General features: G+C 51.0%; 1 protein-coding gene across 3 annotated transcripts; it reads right to left on the reverse strand.

Annotated features, from left to right (window-relative positions):
• Positions 1-5,870: 5,870 nt before the first annotated feature.
• On the reverse strand, positions 5,871-21,294 carry LOC133357668 (C-X-C chemokine receptor type 4-B-like). Of its 3 annotated transcripts, none has more exons than XM_061575754.1 (2): positions 21,155-21,294; positions 5,871-10,987 (listed from the first exon to the last, which is right to left on the reverse strand). In XM_061575754.1, exons 1-2 carry the CDS (start codon positions 21,155-21,157, stop codon positions 9,752-9,754), a joined length of 1,239 nt encoding a protein of 412 aa, XP_061431738.1. In that variant the 5' UTR covers positions 21,158-21,294; the 3' UTR covers positions 5,871-9,751. The 3 variants fall into 3 exon arrangements, with proteins under 3 accessions (XP_061431738.1, XP_061431755.1, XP_061431747.1); XM_061575771.1 differs by lacking the exon at positions 21,155-21,294 and adding an exon at positions 12,206-12,357; XM_061575763.1 differs by lacking the exon at positions 21,155-21,294 and adding an exon at positions 11,137-11,539.
• Positions 21,295-22,172: the final 878 nt, after the last annotated feature.

A 22,172-nucleotide genomic window follows, 5' to 3' on the forward strand; every position in this document is an offset into this window, starting at 1 on the left:
AATGTAGTAGCCAATGAATGGAACGTGTTGGGGGGGGGGAGTATAAACTTGTTGTGACCTCCCACCCCTCCCCCCCCCGGGGTGTCCCAACCCCCCTGTGACGAGGCACACCCTGACACCGCAGGACTCCCGCTGGGTACTCCGTGACCTTACCTGTCACACCACTCGTCACCATCACGACCTTCTATGGTGGCCTCGCAGGCAACCTTCGGCCACAGCTTAGGTTTGTTTGTTGTTGTTGTTGTTCTCTCGGAGGATGCAGAACGCTGCAATCGCAGGTCACCACCTTTTTAAATCCTTTATATTAAGTTCACTTGCTTGCTTGCGCGCTTACGACCGTGCAAATCTTTCGATCGTTTTTAAACCCACTTCCCGTGATCCAATCGAGCTGACATTTTGCACACAGACTCGTTGTGCGTGACAATTAATTTTCGTGAAAAAAAATTTCCTAAATTTTCCACTTTTTAGGGAAAAAAAATTTCCCTAACACAATCATATATTTTTCCTAAACACAGAAAATTATTCAAGAAAACAACAAAAATGTACAATATGAACAATCATACAAAACTGAAAACCTTATAATCCTCATATACGACTTTCCTTATATTTAATTTAAAATACCAATGTGATAAAACTGAAACTCTTACTCAAGAAAAACAGAAATGAATAATAAAATAAAACCGATGCCACGCATATAAAGGATTTATAGTGAAAAACTTTGTTTTTACGGGTTAATTTTTTCTCAGTCGCAGTCACCACAACGAGCACGCCCAGCGGTGCAAGACCGCACCGTTAATGGCGGCACGGGTCCTGAAATGGACAGCGCCAAGTTCGTTCAGCGCACGGTGGGGGCTGGCCGCAACGCATGGCACCGCTCCTCTTCCGCCACAGGAGGACGCTAGAAACAGCCTCCCCATCCGGTGGCGAGTTGTCAACTATCTCGCCTCGTAATACAGGGAGGTCGCGGGATCGACCTCGACCCCGACGATGCCTGCTGCATATGTGGAGTTTGCGTCTGCTCGCTGTGATCGCTTAAGATTTTTCTCCGGGTCCTCCAGTTTTCCCTCGACACGTAGACACACGCGTTTCGAGTAGTTGGCTGCTATAAAATTCCATGCGACAAACCACTTCGCGGAGCTATAATTTGCGGCCAGGTCGCGTCTGTTAACGAGCTATATAGTTCAGTGGGCCTTACCTGGAAGAAGGAAATGAGGTTCCAATGGTGTAAATGCTTACCCCGAGCTCTCATACTCTGATGGTGCATTGTCTTTGAGTTGTGCGCCATTGTTCAGTAAAAAAAGAATACTGTAGTGTTCTGCTCGTGCCGTGCCACCACAATCGTTTTCTTTTAGCCAGTGCCGGACACTTGGCGATGATGACGATGTGAGGTCATCTACAGTCCAATGAGACGTCACACCCCTGTGATGATGACGTCCCCACGCCGTTTGGGTCGTGTGTGAAGGCGGAGAGTATATTTATTTATTGTTGTGTATATGTAATGTCTCTACTCTTTGGTTCTTTCGGTAAAGTCACGTAGAAAATAAAATCAAATAATCATAGAATACGACGTTTCGGTTGCAACACAAGCAACGATCATCAGGTAAGAATGAATGATAAAACGCAGACACGGGAACAGCACAGGCAGACACATGCAGAGAGAGACACATACACAGACACACCGAGAGAGACACACAAACACGCAGAGAGAGGCACACACAGTGAGAGACACACAACACAAATACACACAAAGACACACACAAAGACACATGCAGAGAGAGACACACACAAAGACACGTCCAGCGAAACACACACCAAGACAAACAGAAGGACAACGAATATGTGCCGAGGCCTTAAATAGAGAGAGGGGGGAGGGGCCGGGGCAGAAAGAGGACTGGGGAAGCGGGACCAGTGGACAGACGAGGGGACAAGGAGGGAGCAGTGTGGAATTCCGTACCACAGTTTGCCGGAAGAGAGACAATGGTTAAGGGCAAGAAAATCGAAAGTTTGAGAAAGCAAATTTAAATTTCGATTTAAAGCTTTCGTGACTGCAGGGATTCATCTTCTTGGTTCTTTCGGTAAAGTCACGTAGAAGGGAAATAATAAAATAATAAAAATTAAATATAATAAAATAATTCTCACGACGTTTCGGCCACAGACCTGTTCTCCACCTGAGGACGGCTGCTTGCGTTGTGGCCGAAACGTCGTGAGCATTATTTTATTATGTTTTATTTTTATTATTTTATTATTTCCATTCTACGTGACTTTACCGAAAGAACCAAGAAGAAGAAAGCTAATTTAGTAAAATTAAGAAGTTTAATGCAATGCAATTGTATATGTAATGTACATTGAACTTCTTTCGCGCCGTACGTAGCCAAACGCGTTCATCGGATGTGCGGGTGTAGTACGATTTCTGTCACCGCTGGGAGTCGGATGCTCGCTTGCTTGCTGGCACTGCCCTCTGCTTGCTGACACTGCCCTCTGCTTGCTGACACTGCCCTCTGCTTGCTGACACTGCCCTCTGCTGCTGGCACTGCCCTCTGCTTGCTGACACTGCCCTCTGCTTGCTGGCACTGCCCTCTGCTTGCTGGCACTGCCCTCTGCTTGCTGGCACTGCCCTCTGCTTGCTGGCACTGCCCTCTGCTTGCTGACACTGTCCTCTGCTTGCTGACACTGCCCTCTGCTTGCTGGCACTGCCCTCTGCTTGCTGGCACTGCCCTCTGCTTGCTGGCACTGCCCTCTGCTTGCTGGCACTGCCCTCTGCTTGCTGACACTGCCCTCTGCTTGCTGACACTGCCCTCTGCTTGTTGACACTGCCCTCTGCTTGCTGGCACTGCCCTCTGCTTGCTGGCACTGCTCTCAGCTTGCTGACACTGCCCTCTGCTTGCTGGCACTGCCCTCTGCTTGCTGACACTGCCCTCTGCTTGCTGGCACTGCCCTCTGCTTGCTGGCACTGCCCTCAGCTTGCTGGCACTGCCCTCTGCTTGCTGGCACTGCCCTCTGCTTGCTGGCACTGCCCTCTGCTTGCTGACACTGCCCTCTGCTTGCTGACACTGCCCTCTGCTTGCTGACACTGCCCTCTGCTTGCTGACACTGCCCTCTGCTTGCTAGCACTGCCCTCTGCTTGCTGGCACTGCCCTCAGCTTGCTGACACTGCCCTCTGCTTGCTAGCACTGCCCTCTGCTTGCTGGCACTGCCCTCAGCTTGCTGACACTGCCCTCTGCTTGCTGGCACTGCCCTCTGCTTGCTGACACTGCCCTCTGCTTGCTAGCACTGCCCTCTGCTTGCTGGCACTGCCCTCAGCTTGCTGACACTGCCCTCTGCTTGCTAGCACTGCCCTCTGCTTGCTGGCACTGCCCTCAGCTTGCTGACACTGCCCTCTGCTTGCTGGCACTGCCCTCTGCTTGCTGACACTGCCCTCTGCTTGCTAGCACTGCCCTCTGCTTGCTGGCACTGCCCTCAGCTTGCTGACACTGCCCTCTGCTTGCTAGCACTGCCCTCTGCTTGCTGGCACTGCCCTCAGCTTGCTGACACTGCCCTCTGCTTGCTAGCACTGCCCTCTGCTTGCTGACACTGCCCTCTGCTTGCTGGCACTGCCCTCAGCTTGCTGACACTGCCCTCTGCTTGCTGGCACTGCCCTCTGCTTGCTGGCACTGCCCTCTGCTTGCTGGCACTGCCCTCTGCTGGACACCACGGCCAAGTTTCTCAGGTTTTATAAAACAATGTATAATTTTTTGTAAGTGTTCATTGCTAGACATCTATATGTGCGGCAAACCGGTAACCGATATTTTTGCGCGGGTGTTTTTGTTCACGCGGTTAACTAGCAATGCAACCGCCCTCCACGCCCTAACCCTAATTGTAACAACTCCTATCTCTCCGACTTCTAACTGGAACGCCAGTGGCTCTTCTCCGTCGTAAACAACAGGAATAACGCTTCGCCACTCGTAAAGATAAAAAAAAAACTTCCAAAAAGAACTGCACTTTATTTTACAAACGGAGGCGACTGGACGCCTCATTGCAAAGTAACAACAACAGCAGCAGCAGCGACAAACACAGCAGCACGATTCCAAGTAGACACCGAATTCCCACTGAAGCCCCGGCTCGCAACCAACGGTAAAATAGAATGCCAAAACACACACACACGCTTCAATATAACTCGAGGCCCGACATTTAAACAACAACAACAACAAAGTACACTCCTGACGTGGGGAGGAGTAGTGGCGCAGTGGTTAGCGCGCTGCGCTGTGATACGGGGCCGTCCATAAATGACGTCACTCGATTTTGGACGATTTTTTACCCCCCCCCCCCCATCGTCACACGGCGTCACAAAAAGTCAGACCCCCCCTCCCTCAAATACGACGTCACAAAGCTCTGACCCCCCCCCCCCCCCCCAAAAAAAAAACAAATTCCATTTTGAAAATAAAACATGCTTCAAATCGCTTTAAACTATTGTCATTCTTGATTTGAAGCTTTCGTGACTGCAGGAATCCGTACTCTTTGGTTCTTTCGGTAAAGTCACGTAGGTAGAAAATAAAATAAAATAAATCACGACGTTTCGGGCGCAACACAAGCGTCCGTCATCAGGTGGCAAAGCACGCTTGTGTTGCGCCCGAAACGTCGGGATTTATTTTATTTTACACCTACGTGACTATTGTCATTGTAGTGCGCATTTAATGTGGTGCTGCACTCTGATGCTGTAGGAGAAAACATGTATTAAAAGTCTATTTAAGTAGAACGTGTTGTCTATATTTATATAAAGATGCGCATTCTGATGTGAAGTCACATTTCTCAACCCCCCCCCCCCCCCTCGGCACACATCGTCACACAAATGTCTGACCCCCCCACCCCAGGTGCGTGACGTCATTTATGAACGGCCCCTTTAACACCCGAGAAGAGTCGAGACATGTGGACAGGTCCTCGACGGCTGCCAACCACACCACATCTCCCTCCCCCCACCCCGCTCGCCCTTCCCGACATCAAACCGCACCGGCCGGCGTGGTGAAGTATGATAAACACAACGCACAAAAACAGCCTCGTGACTGACAGCGTGGGAAGGAGAAAGGCCTTTGCCCAATCGTGACTTCACAAAGAAAGCGAAGTGAATTATATTATTATATTATTATAATTCTCGTCGTCGTGAAGAGCGCTGAGCTTCGTGCAGTCAAAATTGTTCAATCTCACGCGGTCAACAACTGCGTCGGAATTGAGTCGGGTTTAGTTGGTTGTTGGTCAAATTATTCCCTTTCTTACTAAAGCTCGAGCGAGTCTAGAGACGTCGTGTTTTTTCAGGACGGCTCCGCGATTGAACTGCATTCCTGTCGCTTTCAAGGGGGCAAAGCAACGGCGCTCACGAGGTGATGACGCTCATGGTAATACTAATTTATATTTATTTTCACTAATGTCTCAAGGCGCCTTGTAAGAATCAGGAAAGGCCAAGAGAAACAGAGAAGCTAAATATAAAAAAAAAATTTGACTCCCGGTGTTCTAAGACGATTCTTAAAGTATGGGGCCGTCCATAAATGACGTCACAAAGCTCTGCCCCCCCCCCCCCCCCCAAAACCATATTTTCATTTTAAAAATAAAGCATGCTTCAAATCGCGTTAAACTATTGTCATTGCAGTGCGTATTTAATGTGGCGCTGCACTCTGATGTTGTAAGAGTGTTGTTATAACAATTAGTGTTGTTATAACAATTCTATATTTATTTAAAGTTGCGCATTGTGACGTGACGTCACATTTCTCAACCCCCCCCCACCCCCTCGTCACACATCGTCACAAATGTCTGAACCCCCCCCCCCCCCCTAGGTGCGCGACGTCATTTATGGACGGCTCCTATCCACGTTATCGGATAAACGACATTTGCAACGGAGGGGAAATTCTATAACCGTGGCGCAGACCCAGCAAAAAAAATGCACCTGTCGGACACCTTACTTGCTGTACTGCATTGCTCAGGCGACTGGCTGCCCTCGCAACCTCCGTGCGAAGCCACCAACAATCCCACCTCCAAATCGATGCCGGTTATCGCGCCACCGCAGGGAGGCAAATCGGTGGTATCAGTAAGATGGCAGTCCAGCAACAACGTGCGACTCGCGTAGAGGGGGAAGGCTCCCCAACTCGCAAGGATTTCGCCTTGTCCGTAAAATGTACGGATGTTTGAACGTCATCCCCCTCCTCACGTTACATTGTTTTTCTAGGTTTATTTTGGTGATTTTGAAAACGTTTTGGTTTAGCCATGTTTGTTTGTGGTCGTACAGAGTTAGCCTGATAACTTTAATATAAATTGTCTTATGGTTGTTATTGTTTGACTTGCATCCCATTGGGATTTTTGCACACAGCGTTGAAATACGGTGCTTCGTCTGGAAGACTTTGCTGTTTTTTCCTGGATTTTTCTGTTGCGTGCAGTCACTTTAAGATGTTTCTTGTTCATGTTTTTGTGTTTGTTGCGGTTGCACCCGAGTCAAGAGCCGCATGGCTCACAGGGTTATTACCTAATACATGAAACTGAAACTGACTGAACGTGTTCATTCGTCACGTGCAGTCAGCGAGGGGCCGTTGTGCCAAACGTGCGACCTCTTGCGTCGAGGCTATTTGGATTATTTAGCTGCGAGAAATGTCCAAGTGATACGCCACCTTGTTGAGCTATCATTTTGTGGCCAGGTCGCTTTTGAAAAATAAGTTAATACCTCGAGGGGCCTTTGTCTGGTAGGATGGGGATGGTTTAGTTTAATTTGTATGTGTTTGGGTGATTTAGGTAAAAAATAAAATAAATGAAAAAACAACCAAAAAATGTTTCATTTATTTAATTTTTTACCGCCGTGACTTTCCGAAAAAAACAGTCACGAAAACTTCACATCTAGAATTTGGGTGATTTGTGTACCATTCTTGTACTTGGCACTCGTGTTTGTGTTCTGTTTGTTGTTGTGCCGTTCTGACTCCTCCCCAGGCCCCTACCGAACATCCGTGACAAGAAACAGCTTCACAGGCTCATCGGATTCCTCCTGCAGCATAAATACATCATTCTCGTTCTTGCGACAGCATTCGCATCAACTGCCCTCGGCTGCCACACGTCGCGGCGTGCTCTCGAGTGCTTTGCTTGATCCACTGATCACGTGGGGCGACCACGACGGCGGGTGCCCAATTCCTTTGAGGGTCGCAGTCCATCAACTTCGAACGTCGATCTCGCACCAACAGCAACGCAGCGAGCGCAATGTGCCGCTGGAGTTTACGCACCGAGACGGGGCGACATCGGTCTGCAAAGCGACGATCCGTCTAACGTCCCTCGAACTGAGCTCTCGATCGCACAGGGCGGCCGCCGGGTCTGCAGATGTGACGGCGACATTTCTGACGAAGTCGAGCCATCGAACGCCCGAGATAGGCGTCATTGGCGTCTTTCGAATCGCGTGCGGAAGGACTGCGGCCGATCCAAATCGTCTTGCAAGCAATGTCCAGGCCGTATTAAGGCACGCGGTGTGGTTTTAACTCTTTGCGAAGTAGCGCGCGGATTGTAACTGGAACTGCGATTGGACGGAACACGTGACGTGCGGTTAATCTCGACTTTAATTCTCAGTCGCATGCGTCTTACCCATTAAGCACGCCAACGTTGGGCTAACGTTGACACGTGGCTGGAAGCGCCGAACCAACTTTGGGCCAACGTTGACTCAACGTTGCGTGTTTACTGGGTCAATGTTTGTCTTCGACAAAATATACAGCGACGTGTGGATTCTAATCCTGCTCGCGAACAGGACGAACCTTTTAACGAGACGTGTGCACGTTTGATTCATTCCCTAGATTTTTTCCAAAGAACATTTATTCAAATAGACAGAAATTATTGACATTTAACTTTTAATTGAAAAAAGCCCTGTGCATGTTTGTGGGGAGCGGTGGTGTCGCGGTTAGCGCGCTGTGCTACGAATTCGGCGACCCAAGTTCCGATTCCAGCTCACAGTCAATACCGGTCACGATTATCTTAATCGGGTCTTGGACCTCCCCTAGGTCGACTCAGCCTCAAATGAGTACCTGGTGCGGTGTGTAGTTAACATCGCCACTGGGGAGACAAAGGCGGTCGTGCGTGGTGCTGGCCACCCACTCCCTCGTGTGCCGTGCCGGCCATCATCGATATTCGCTAACAGCACTTGCCCCAACGGTCTGTTAAAGCTACACGGGGGATATTCATTCTTTGCTGTGGAGCGGTGGCGCTGTGATTAACGCACTAACGACCATCCCAGCATCCCATGGCTATCGGCGGTGGCGAACATCTGAGCCGGTCCTACGTCTCCCAACGCCTTACATTATTACCTGCCTTGGCGTGTAAACGTCAGCACTGGGGAGGCAAAGGCGTCCGGGGGCGTGATGCTTAACACACCTCCCCCTATTGAGTCGGGTTTCGCCTTAATAGGTGCTCGCGAACGGCACTTTGTATCGACAGACTGCAAGGGCTACAAGGCGAATCGTAGTGTGCGTGTGCACGTGCATGTGCGCAGTGCCGGATTAAGCTAGTGCGGGGCCTGTAGCATATGTTATAAAGGGGCTCTAAATATATTTAAAAAAACATAAATATTAAAACACAATTTTTTTACTTGCATAGTAAAGTAATTGTATTTTCTCATTTGCTATACAGCCAGATAATGCGACAAATCGCTAACCTTAACCACCCAGCCGTTCATAAAAGTTGAAGGCGGTATAGTACTATGGTAATAGAGCAAGTGCAGAATCACTGAACCGGAATTGATAGCTTGAAAGCATTTAGCGCGGGGCCCTTGAAAGTGTGGGGCCCATAGCATATGCTACTTTAGCTACTAGGATAATCCGGCACTGCATGTGTGCACGCGCTTCGTCTTGTAGAGGAACCAACACACAAGCGGTGCAGCAATTGCATGACCAACAAAAGCTCTCGGCCTTGCCCAGACCACGAGCTCAAAAGAACTGAACACGTTGCCATTTTGTCATTTCAGAACCAGCGATTGCAAGGGCCGAGAGAATGTGGCCATCCCGACAACGGGCAGCCGTTGAAACAAAGACACAAAAACTTGCAGACAGATCAATGTTTGCTGCTGCAATACGCAGCTGGGATCCCCATAATATGGTGAGGACTGGCACCCTTACGCTATGGGGAGCCCGTTCGCCGTTTCCTGAAGGCAACAGTCACTCAGATGACCTGTTTGTGACCCAACAGGAAATGTTCCCTTGCAGCCAATGAGGCCTCCAGTGTGACTGTGCGGTCAGTTTAGCACAACTCCATGCTGCAGGCCACGCTCACTGACGCCTGCTGTATGTTTGGAGTTTGCGCGTTCTCTCTCTCTCTCCTCACCGTAGTCGCGTGGAATTTTCTCCCAACTCCTGCGGTGTTTCCCTCCTACATTGTGAATCACGCAATTAGCACGTACGGCGCGAAATAAGTTCAACATACATACATTTGGCTGCTAGGAATTTCCACGTGACAAGCCACTTCGTTGACCTATCATTTGTGGCCAGGTGGCTTCTGAAAAGGAGCTATTAAGCTCAGGGGGCCTTACCTGGTAAAATAAAAATTAGATAGTTTAATAGAAAATAAAAATGCGTCGTTAACTTTTTACTATTATACAAGGTCACGTCTGCCGTGGAGATGGAACAATGAAATTAGGCCGTACGTAGGTTTTAGGTGGATTCCTATCCTGTACAATTGCAGGACCGATTATTTTGATTTGGGGTGCTATACCCCCACCCCCGCCCCCTTCTTCTTCTCCACCCCCCTTCCCTCCGCCACCACCATCTCCTCTTCAGCAGCTGGAGAACTCCGACTCGGACGTGACGGAGGTGACGCGGCCACGCTGGTAGTGGGCGCTGACGCTCGCCGGGTACCGCGCGATCGCGTGCACCCCCCCTCCTCCGCCACCGCCACCGCCGGCCTTGCGCGAGGAGCGCAAGTGCTTGAGCAGCCGGCCCAGTCGGCGCTTGAACTTCTCCCCGATGAAGGCGTAGAGCACGGGGATGAGGCAGCAGTGAGCGAAGCCCAGGCCCTCCGTGACGGCGAGCGCCCGGGCCAGCGTCTCCTCGAGGGCGCACGACCGCGCCGCCGCCGCCTCCGACCCCGCGTCCGTGCCGTCCTGCGACCGCTGCTCGGCGCCCGGAGCACCGACGCCGAGGCGCGCCAGCGTGTCGGCCACCACCACCGCGTTGTAGGGCAGCCAGAAGACGAAGAAGACGGCGACGATGGCGACGGTCACCCGCACGGCCTTGCGGCGCTCGTGCACCTGCGAGCGCGACAGCCGGCGGATGATGCTGCAGTAGCAGAAGAGCATGACGGCGCCGGGCGCCACGAAGGCGAGCAGCAGGTGCTTGGCCCGCAGCGCGGCTTGCCACGCGGCCGCCTGCCCCTCGGGGTAGGCGTGCTCGCAGCGGCTGGCGCCGCTCAGCGGGTCCACGGTGACGGCGCCGAACGCGAAGTCGGGGGCCGTGAGCGCCAGCGAGAAGAGCCAGACGAGGGCGCAGGCGCGAGAGCCCCGCGCGGCCGCCGCGGCCGCCCCGGCGCGGTTCCCGTCGCGGCGCGCCGTCGTGGCGTGCACGATGGCGCGGTAGCGGTCGACGCCGATGCACGCCAGCAGCAGGATGCTGCAGCTGAGGTTGAGGGTGTGCACCGCGTGCACCGTGCGGCACAGCGCCGTGCCCAGCCGCCAGCGCGCCGTCGCGTTCACCGCCACGAAGGGCAGCGTGGCGACGAACAGGAGGTCGGCGGCCGCCAGGTTCAGCAGGAAGCGGTCGGCGGCGGTGGGCTGCCCGCGGGAGGAGCGCGGCCGCAGGGTGAGCACCACGGCGACGAGGGCGTTGCCCGCCAGGCCCAGGAGGCACACCGCCGAGTAGGCGGCCACGAGGAAGTTGCGCTGGAAGAGCCACGTGGCCGAGAGGTCGCAGCCGGCGTCGTGCGGGGCGGTGGCGTTCTCCTCGTAGTCCAGGCCCACCAGCCACGAGAGGTTCACGTTCAGGTTGAAGGGCTCCAGATCGTCAGACTCCATTGCCTAGAGCAGAAATGGGGGAGGGAGGGGGGGAAGGAGGGGTCCAAAATAACAAGAAGAGACATTTTTATTCTCGAATTCGGTGAACAAAAAACGTGTTTCGAGAGCCGCAGTGCAGTGTGGTGAATACGAGGCGGTGCTGAATGAATTACGTCACGGAGCAGTCCTTGAAGAGCCGCAGATTGCCGCCCGCTGGCCTAGGGGTTGCAGAGGAGGATGTGGGGTGGTGGTGGTGGTGGTCGTGGTGGAGAGCGGGGGTGCAGTGGTTAGCGCGCTGCTCACCTCCGATTTGCACGATTGGCGAAAGAAGATCAACATACCTACATACAGGCGCTACGAACCCGGCAACAACGGGTTCGATTCCCACTCATGGCCACCACCGGTGACGATAATGATCTGAACCGGTCCTGGGCCTCCACTAGGTCGACTCAGCCTCAAATGAGTGCCTGGTGCGATGTGTAAACGTCACCACTGGGGAGACAAAGGCGGCCGGGCGTGGTGCTGGCCAACCACCTTCTTCGTGTGCCGTGCCGGTCATCATCGGTACTCGCTAAAGGCACTTTCCCCAACAGTCTGTTGAGGCTATACGGGGGATCTTTGTGTCTTTAGTGGTCGTGGTGGTGGTGGCGGTGGTGGCGGACATCTGTAAACATTCTCCGAAGCACATCCAGGGTCGGATTAACCCATGGGCTCATAAGGCATATTTTGTAAGCCAATTCAATCCATGTTGATGGAACAGGATCACCTCCTGCTTAGCTCCCCAGATAATAATAATAATGCAATTTATAACGCGCGCAAAGTTGCGGACGTAACGGCCACAACTCAGAGTCGCTCGAAAGCACGTGGTTATAGAGGTGAGTTTTTAAGTCTCTCTTGAAGGAGGCGATTGAGGTGATGCTGCGAATGTGCAGAGGGGTGACAGCGTTCCAGACTGTTGGGGCTGCCACCGAGAAGCGGCGCATAGCCGTGACCATCCTGGATCTGGGTATCAAGAGGAGGTCGTGAGTCGCGCTGCGCAGGCATATCTGTCGTGTGCTGAGCTGCAAGTTGTCAATAATGAAGAAAGGTACGGCGGACAGGCAGATGTGAAGGCGCGGTGGCAGAGGTTTAGCCCACGCAGTTCATCGTGGCCGTGACGGATACAATGAGCCGGCATCGCGTTGCATTCTGGCTTCAATAATTCGGGTTTTGGCCACCGGCGATTAAAATCGGGTATCTCACGTGGAGAGCGGTGATGGCCTCGGACCTGGCCGCCAATGATCGTCACGCCGAAAGAAAAGAAAACAAGAAGAAGAAAAAAACTCCTTCGCGTAAAATCGATATTTTTTCTTTCTTTTTTTTACTTAATTCTGAGAAAGAACAGGCTTGGGAAACGCCACATCACAACGGCATGCGGCCGTGGGGGACGAAGCTGATAGCGTAAGATTCGTTATCGTCAACGTTTCGGACGCACGGAGGCTTGGGCTTGCCAACCGCCACCGCCACAGCGTAACGGTCGCACTGTACGGCTCTGCGATGTGCGACTCGGGGTGCCGTGCCCCGCGCGAACTCGATCGAGCTCCTGAATAAGCCCCTAGCACGTGGCAGCAAAAACGTCGGACACGGTGTCGTCAACACGATGCCCGACGTTTCGCTCCATGCGGCAGCAGCCACGCCGGTAAGCTGGCACTAATGGCAATTGCCCAGGCTCTGCAATCCTCTATATTGAGGTGTTAGTAACCATCTAATGAGGACCCGGAGCACACGGAGAAAACCCACGCGTGCGAGGGAGCAACACTCTATCCCATGCAGATGTGAAACAGACGGCGAAGAGTCCACTTGCTGTACCGCCTTCTCCTGGCGAGCCGGGGGGTGTCTCTCGTCCTCGACGTCCACGGGAAGGGAGTTTCACCACATTAGTGTGTGCTGGTGATCCGCCAACCCTCGCCGCTGCCTCCGATTATCACGGTTGGCAGGGTACGGTGCGAAAGAAGTTGAACGTACATACAAACGCAGTGCTGGATCACAGGCAGCCACGCCCTCTGCGTTCACAATCCCAGCAGTCTGTGTCCCCCCCTGTGCCCAATCACGATTCACTCCGTTTTCCCCTTCTGGCCTCCTTACACTGGAACGAGCTGCCCCTCAACGTCAATCACTCAGCATCACTCTCCGTGTTTCGTTCTACCCTAAAGACACTCGCTTACTTGCCCTCCTCTTTCCCCCCCCCCTCCCGTCCCCATCATTAACACCGTTCATCCCCCTTTCCCAACTTCCCAACCCATCGTCACGCTCGCTTACTCATCATCAACCACTCATTTTACTGGTAGGAGCCTCCTGGTTACACCAGCCCACAGGGGATTATTGTGTCCGTCGTGCAAGGAGGGGCTGGGTGGGGAGGGAAGGGCTGGGTGGGGAGGGGCTGGGTGGGGAGGGTGGGGCTGGGTGGGGAGGGGAGGGTGGGGAGGAGAGGGGCTGGGTGGGGAGGGGCTGGTCACCCCGTGGTGCCCTTATAAAACTCAACGTTTAACCTACTCACGCCGGCTTGTGCCCGCCCTCACAGTCGGGCATATTTGCGGAATACACCACGCCGCCGTTGACCCTGGCCATTGACCGAGCAACCCAACGTTCCTACCAGCTCCCTCCGCAGGAATGTGTTCACTTTCATCACCGTTCGTTTTCACGCATCATCATCACCATCATCACATTCATCACGCACGCGCGCGTGGAAATTCTTACGCGCCGTACGCAGCCAACCGTGCGAACGACAACAACACTAAAGCTGCAATTCTTCTCCTCGACTCATCTCATCACACTGCTGCTGGACAAGGCGCTATATACATTTTTAATTAGAAGACCCCCCCCCCACACACACACACACAAGGTGAGGCGCAAGGTCGTGAGGGGTCATGGAGGCGAAAGCGGATGACGTCGTCACACCTCGCCCACGTCGCTTCTGCCAGTGCCTGGAGTGGTTGAGAAAGTTGATAGCATTCGCAGTAATCGGGTCATCGTGAAAGACCCAACGCAGACGATCCCTGGGTTTAATCTTCCACGAAGTTCACGGTCCACCCTGAAATGCACGAACTGTGGTGGCGCAAATGGGCAGCTAGGAACTCTCCTACTGCAGTGTGCGTCTGTGGTCATCCAGATGCCCGATCCACATACACGAGGGAGACATCACAGCGAGAACACTCAGCTGCTCATGGCGCGGTTATCTGCTGGCTTGACCAACTGGACGTGAAATCGCGGTTTGTTGCTCTGCATCCACACCAGGCGTAAGAAAGAAGAAGAATAAGATTGAGGTCGGGTAATCCTAATGAGGATCCCTTGTTAGGATCACAGCGATGCTCATCAAGACGAGAGGCATCCACAGTCAACTGCCCCTCCTTCACTGCTGCTGCTGTCCGTCAGTCGGGGTACACATTTTGCCCTGGACCGCAATTGCACCTCTGCAGGAACTGTTGATAGGGGTTTTGTTTTTTTTATTAAATTTTTCATTTCTTTTTTTACGGTTTAACAAAAAAGGCCGCGTGTTTTGAACCCCGTGTTCAGTGCGTCGCTTGAAACCCTCGCGGTCTCCCACCAGGGCCGGATTGAGGCACGGGAGCTTTGGGGTTGGCTGTCACTATCTCTGTATGTCACCAATGTAATGTTTGTAGACCCCTTCATTTCATGTCCTCGCCTTCCAAACTCCAGGTAGCTTATTTCCCGTATGTGTATAAAGATATTTAGGCTCGCTGGTCTCGGCATAAAACTGCAATGAAAAGCACCAGGGGAGGCAGCTATCACATCTGCCTCACTGAGGGGGACGTGTCTAACACGCCCCCCTCAGTGAAGACACGCCCCCTCAGTGAAGACACACCCCCTCAGTGAGGCCACGCCTCCCTCAGTGTGTGAATCTGGCTCTGACACGAGCCAGTGCCTCCCCAGCCATTGACCTCACCGCAAGTCACTGGTTTAGAGTGTTTAGCTGGGATACATTTCCACATGATAAGCCACTTCGTTGAGCTATCATTTGTAGCCAGGTCGCTTCTGAAGAAGAGCTACGTGGATCAGTGGAAGCCTTACCTGGTGAAATAAATAAAACTAGTTTAAAAGATGAACTACTACTACCTTTGTTGTGGATTAGAGGTCACTCGATTTTTCAGAATTTGTTTTGTGGTAGGAGGAAACGAGTGAGGCTGGATGCAACCTACACACGTGGGGCCGTACCTGGTGAAATAAAAAAGAGTTTATAGTTTAGGATGAAAAGAGTTTATAGTTTAGGAATAGGTTTCAGAGGAGCCCAGCCAGCAGCCAGCCAGGAAACTCGATGCATTGATGATCTCTTATAGTAGTAGTACGATGGTTCAGACGGTGACATAGACAAAAATACGCAGAATAAGGAGTTGATGGCACGTGGGATATAAAAAGTTAAAAAGGTAATATAATATTTTCGACTTTTTAACTCTGTGCTACCACCGCAGTGTTCCCTCGAACCTGATGAGCGGGAAGGCACCAGCAGCTACGCGGTCAGTTGGTAATTTCCCAAGCTCTGCGGTCCTCCATCCATTCATATTTTTTTCACCCAATAAGGCGCGTTTATAAGTGTGGCAGGAAACCGGAGCATGTGCGAGAGGCGGGGGAGGGGGGGTAACTCTATCGAGTCCACATTTGTGTAAGCGAGCCAGGGTGTGGGGTGGGGGGTCATCACAACACCCGCGGGTAGGAGAGTTTCACAACATTCGTGCGGTGATCCACCAACAGTCGCTGCTGCCTCCACAGCGCTGGATCGCTGGCAGCCGCTTGGTGCGGAGTGGCCGCCACCGCCGCCTGGTGAGATGATTGATAGACGACGACGATGGTGATAGCGATAACGACGATTTGTGTTTTGGTTGGGGCGCGGACGGTAAGTGGAGGTCATGTTTCTAATAACACTGGTCAACAATAAAAACACATTTTTTTTCTGGCCTGGACTTTTGCAGCTGTTTTAGACTAATTTCAGGGTGCTGATTCCAAATCTGGTCTCAGATTTGCTCTATCACATCATTTTTACGCTATCGGCATACCCCATTTTCATTGATTTTACCCGAAATTAACTCTGTCACTTATGATTGCAAGTTGTTGCCAGTCAATGACTGCTTTAGTGTTAAAATATGGTGCTGTATTTTTAGGATAGTGTGTTTATAATATCATTTTATGTAGATATCCACATTTATTTAATATTTTTCTTCTGTAGTTTTTATTGAAAATGCAATATTTGATATCTCAAAAACCTGATTTGATAGACAACTAACTGATGCCAGCTTTGGAATCAGCACCCCAAAATTACATTAACACCGTTGGAATACCTTATGCCAGAAAAAGTGTGTTGACCAATGTAATCCTAATCATTTTACTCGTAATAATAACAACAATGTGACCTCGTGCAATGCCCTCCGCCATGACCACAATAACAAGGCAAACCCCCGTGGCGAGTTTCCTCTTTGCGTTCAGCAACCAGGGTCGAGCGATAACATCGACACGATGAAAACAACACAGCCGCGAGTGCTAAACTATTTTTTTTCATTTACCGTGCAAGCCCCACTGAGCGATGTGGCGAGCTCTTTTTCAGAAGCGACCAGACAACAAACCGTAGCCGGAGTGGCTTGTGACGTGGTTTAGAAACGCGCGTATTAAGTGTTTGTCTGCTGCCCGCAAACGTCCACGTGATGACGGTCAGCCACTTTGTTCAGTTGTCATGTGACCGCCAGGTCGAAAGAGAGCGCTACGTGTGGCGTTGATTCTAATGCGGAGGGGGAAACCCCGGAGGAGCCGGGAAAAAAATGCCAAGCGACCACGGGGAGAGTGGACATGCAAACTCCAAATGTAAAAGGCGTCACGGTCGGGATGGAACCCACGATCTCCTGTATATCAGGCGAGGAAGTTAACATCTCCTAGCCACCGTGACTTGGTGTGGTTATCGCTGCATCGCGAGATTGTGAAAGATAGCGGGCGGCTTGTCGAGAGGGCCTCACCCAGCAGTGGATTGACCACGACCGCAGCTGCCGATGATGAATGCATTCGTCATTCAAATAAGAGTACACGTAATATTGCACGCTTGATTATCCAGGAAAGAAGTCTCACTGAGTCTCAGGACTCTTGTTTTCAGGAGGGTCCTGACAAGTCTTCGCAGTCGAGGGGAGGTGGCAATGCTTGCTGTCGCTCGCCACTGATGTTAGCCCTGGCTGAGAATCAAACTCATGCGTCCGGTTTCATGGCGGATTGTGCATAAAATACTGAGACGGGTCACTCTGTCTCCGTTGTGTGAATTCCATTGGGGGGGGGGGGGGGGAAATAAGAAAAAATCAGCTGCTAAAACGTCCTTCACACGAGGTTAGTAAGCAAATTATTGGGTTTTGCGTTTCATAAGCATGGGAGCGGGCTAGCAAGGGGCGGGGCGGGCGAGGGGGCAATAAGGGGCAATAGGGGTGAAGAGATGGGGCTGAGCCATGGACTCCGAGTTGCATTACCGGTCACGGCTAACATCAGTGGCGAGCGTGAGCCGGTCCTACGCACCAACATCAACCACACCCCCAACCGCGTCATCATGTTGGTGTTTGTTGTTGGAACGTTCCGACCCAACCCTACCGGAGATCTGTGAAAAGAGCTTTATAGCTCATCTGATTCCTCCAGCATTAACACGTATTCTATTAAGAATAATTTTTTTTATTTCACCAGTTACGAGCCACTTTTTCAGACGCGATCTGCCCACAAATGATAGCTCGACCACGTGGCTTATCACGTGGAAATGTACAGCAACCAAATGCTCTTATACGCGTGATTTAGATTCTGAATGCGGAGAAAAATTCACGCGACCACGGGGAGAACATGCAAACTCCAAATATACAGCGGGCGTCAGGGCTCGGGCTCGAACCCACGGTCTCGTGTATACTCGGCGAGGTAGTTAACATCTCGCCACCGTGGCGATTCTGATCAGTCCGCACTGACCAGCTTGGTAAACTCCCGCCACTCAACCCACCATGACGAACGGTGGCCCGGGGAGGCCTTTGTCCAGCAGTGGATTGATCAGGGATTGATCAGGGTTATTATTAATTATTGACGAGTAGATCGTGGGTTGTGGGCGGTGAAGGTCGGGACACCACGGGACCACTTCCCCACTCGTCGCGGTGCGGTGCCCGCGGTGGTCGCGATTTGACAAAGTGTGGACGTCGTTTGGGGCCGTCCATAAATGACGTCACGCGATTTTGGACGATTTTTGACCCCCCCCCCCCACCTCGTCACACGGCGTCATAAAAAGTCAGACCCCCCCCCCTCAAATATGACGTCACAAAGCTCTGCCCCCCTCCCCCAAATAATAAAACATGCTTCAAATCGCTTTAAACTATTGTCATTGTAGTGCGTATTTAATGTGCCGCTGCACTCTGATGTCGTAGGAGAAAACATTTATTAACAAGTCTATTTATTATTATCATTATCAGAGTTGCTTCTTTTTGTTTGCTTTTTTGACTACTTGTGTTGTGGTTATTGCAAACATGATGCCTTGAATAAAGGTGTCAGTTTTGTACCAGTTTAAAAGGGTGAAAACCTACTACCAAGTCTATTTAAGTAAGTAGAACGTGTTGTCTATATTTATTTAAAGTTACGCATTTTTACGTGACGTCACATTTCTCAACCCCCCCCCCCTCGTCACACATCGTCACAAATGTCTGACCCCCCCCACCCCCCTAGGTGCGTGACGTCATTAATGGACGGCCCCCGTTCGAGAATCCGCGTTCACTCATCCTCACGCCTTTACCTGCGCGCTCCATCTCCGCGTTCGGAATTATTTAAGCGCCACGCTCGCCCCTGCAATGTCAACATCTCGCTTGAGTCTCAAGACTCTTTGTCAGGAGGTTCCTGCATTGAGATGTTTGGACAAATGTGTGTCGTTGATTAATTGTATCCGGATTGTGCTATAGGGGCTGGGGAGGGGGTCACAGAAGCCCACGGAAGCGGATATCACAGAGCTCCCTCCGGGAGTCCTTCAAATTACCTTTGGAACACACACTTCTGATGAGAAGTGTCGAAACCGGTCCAGACGGTGCTTGTATTGAGCCAATTTCTTTTTAAAATTTGTGGCTGATGAGAAGTGTAAAATATACCTTGATCTTTTAGTTTTACGTGGAGGGACGAGATATATAAACGATATATTCATTTTTCTCTTCTTGGTTCTTTCGGTAAAGTCACGTAGAAGGGAAGTAATAAAATAATAAAAATAAAACATAATAAAATAATTCTCACGACGTTTCGGCTACAACGCAAGCAGCCGTCTTCAGGTGAAGAAATATATATATTCATTGTGTGTGTTTCTACGAGCTGTTAATGATTAATTATATTGCCATTCGCTGTTCTCCACGTTGTTTGATCAACAGTGCCCATTGGGCATGTTTGCTAATGTCTGTCTCTGTCCACATCCTGGAGGAATGATCAGTGTGTCTCCTCAACAGCTGAGAGATGGCTGTAAAGATCAAATTACAAAAGCATTTGTATCCCTTAGCATCACGAGTACGCGACCGCGCTCTATTTCGAAAGCTAAGCAGGCGTTGAGCCTGCTCAGCACTAGGATGGGTGACCACCGTGCATTTAACTAATTATTTGGTGTTTGCCGCTGCGTTGGCAGTGTTGCACAAGTACAAATAAAACATTTTTAAAAATCTCACCACATTCGGAAATAACAACACTGTGGGCATCAAACAAAGACGGTCACTGCATCGTGCGCTTTCAGATGCGATTCTGCGGCCGTCTGGAACGCTCTTCCTTCCGATATTAGCAAGCCATTGGAGCTGTGCACTTTTAAATCGTCGAGATTTACAAACTCATTTCTTTAGAACTACTTTCTGTTGTTTTTATTTTGTTGTCCTTCGCCCCCCCCCCGCACCTCCGATTAGCAAGATTGTCTACGTACAGTGCGAAAGAAGTGTAACGCTCACACGTACCCGTCCGTACAAATTGAATAAGTACATAATGGGCGACGTTTCGCGCCATGGCCCTTCTTCATAGCACGCGTCTAAAACAGGCCGCTGCTGGAATCACGTGGCGGGCAGCAGAGGTCAGTAAAATAATGGATTCATTGATTCGGTTTCTACGTCGCTGCTTCCCTGCAGTGTGCGGACTCAACAGCTGTTGTACAAGTGCCCTCCATGGTAACGTGGAATGGACACGACCACCGCCGGAGATGAACGCCGAGCTTAACGCATTCTTTGAGCATTTTCATCGAGTGTGTATTATTCCATTGAAACCGAAATTAATTTCGACAATCCGATAAACCTCTTCTTGGTTCTTTCGGTAAAGTCACGTAGAAGGGAAATGATACAATAATAAAAATAAAACATATAATAAAATACAATTCTCACAACTTCGGACGCTGTCTTTCCGAAAGCCCTGTTCTTCACCTGAGGACGGCTGCTTGCGTTGTGGCCGAAACGTCGTGAGAATTGTATCTTATTATGTTTAATTTTTATTACGTTTATTATTTCCCTTCTACGTGACTTTACCGAAAGAACCAAGAAGATGAATCCCTGCAGTCACGAAAGCTTTAAATCGAAATCCGATAAACGTTTCGCGGCTTCGTGATCAGTGGCGGCAGTGGTTAGCACACCGCACTCCAGACGCGGCAGCCCGGTTGTGAGCCCACTCCGACACCACTCACCAACTCACCACTGCCCAGCGTGGCGAAGTATGGTACCAAAAAAGCCACAACACGCCACAACAAGCCACAACACGCCCAACACGACGCCGATAGATCTTCATCCGAACAGTGGTTCGCAAATGACCATCACAGGTATCGATTCGAAAGATATGGTTCTTTGCAAATGAGCCACATATAACATTGGCATTCAACAATAGCACTGTCCTAAAAGAGTAAAATATATTTATAATAGGCACGGTTCGCGCCATGGCCCTTATCCACGGCACCATCTATGTGCTGTGAATGAGGGCCATTGGCCGAAACGTCTCCTGATTTATTTGTATTTACCTGTGTAGGTCCACAGTTGTGTCATTGACGATTGCGTTCACTTTTGTTACGTGTGCGTGTGCCACCATCTGCCAATCTAGTAGTAGCAGCAGCAGCAGCAGCATCACCAATTGTAATTGTGCCACCACCGCTAACAACAGCAAACAGCATCTGCAGGAGAACGACGATATTCATGCCACGGCCGGGTCACGTACCATTGCGACGACGCAGGTGACGATCTTTGCGCCGACTTCGCCAATGAAATCAGCGCAACTCGCAACGTGGTGGAGGCGGCAGTGGCGCGCGCACCGCTGATCGCCGTGCCGTTGTGATGCGTGTGGTGCTGTCGCGACAATAGTGTGTCCGTGGTGTGGGAGAGTGGGTGGAGTGGGGAGAGTGGTGGTGGGGGTGGGGGTGTTCTCTCCTTCGCCACAGCGGGATTTGGGGGGGGGCAAGGATGGGGAGGGGGCAAGGGTGTGCGGTGGTGGGGTGGAGGGATTCCCGCGATAAACCGGTACGATAAATAAATATGCGCGGAAGTCTTTGGCCACCCTGCTTTTCACTGGAAAGGTTCCTTAAGAGCCCGGGATTATCTAAAAAAAGACTGGATACTATCGTCCTGTGGGTCTTGTTCGGGAGTTCCCAGAACATACATATTATTGCGACGTTATTAAGTATCGTCGTCGTAAAGCATGGTTAATCCACTGCTGGATGAGAGCCTCCGCAAACCGCAGCCTTTACACAACTTCTCACTATCCTGCAATGTCATCTGGAAAAAAGTTACCGGTGTTTTTTTTTTTCAAACAATTTCACATTTGTGGCATCATTTTGTCTTTATATAGGTGTAGCAAGCTCTTATTCAACGTGTCCTGGCCATGCCCAACCCACGTGTCTTGTCGAGAGGGTACAGAGAGGGAGGGTCCCTTGCCTGGAAGATGGCCAGTTCACCAGCATTGGCACAAGCAGGCCTGCTGATGAGACATCGAAAGTCAAAGCAGGTCCAGAGTTTGCTTGTCAGAAGTCTGTGCGTGCGGCCGATGGATTGTGTAAGGAAATACTTTTGTGTGTATATTGATAGAGAGAGAGAGACGGATATGTAGGCGAGACATCGTCCACTTACTAATTTTGTGACGCTTCTCATTTGGTTAAAATCGTTTATGTTGGATCACCGTTCGGGGAAAACCAGTAAAGCACCGGTTTGCAGATTGCCGCAACAGATACACATGTCGAGGA

This window comes from Lethenteron reissneri, chromosome 7 (assembly GCF_015708825.2).
Source record: "Lethenteron reissneri isolate LAM-NWPU_2019-01 chromosome 7, ASM1570882v1, whole genome shotgun sequence".
Taxonomy (NCBI): Eukaryota; Metazoa; Chordata; class Hyperoartia; order Petromyzontiformes; family Petromyzontidae; genus Lethenteron; species Lethenteron reissneri.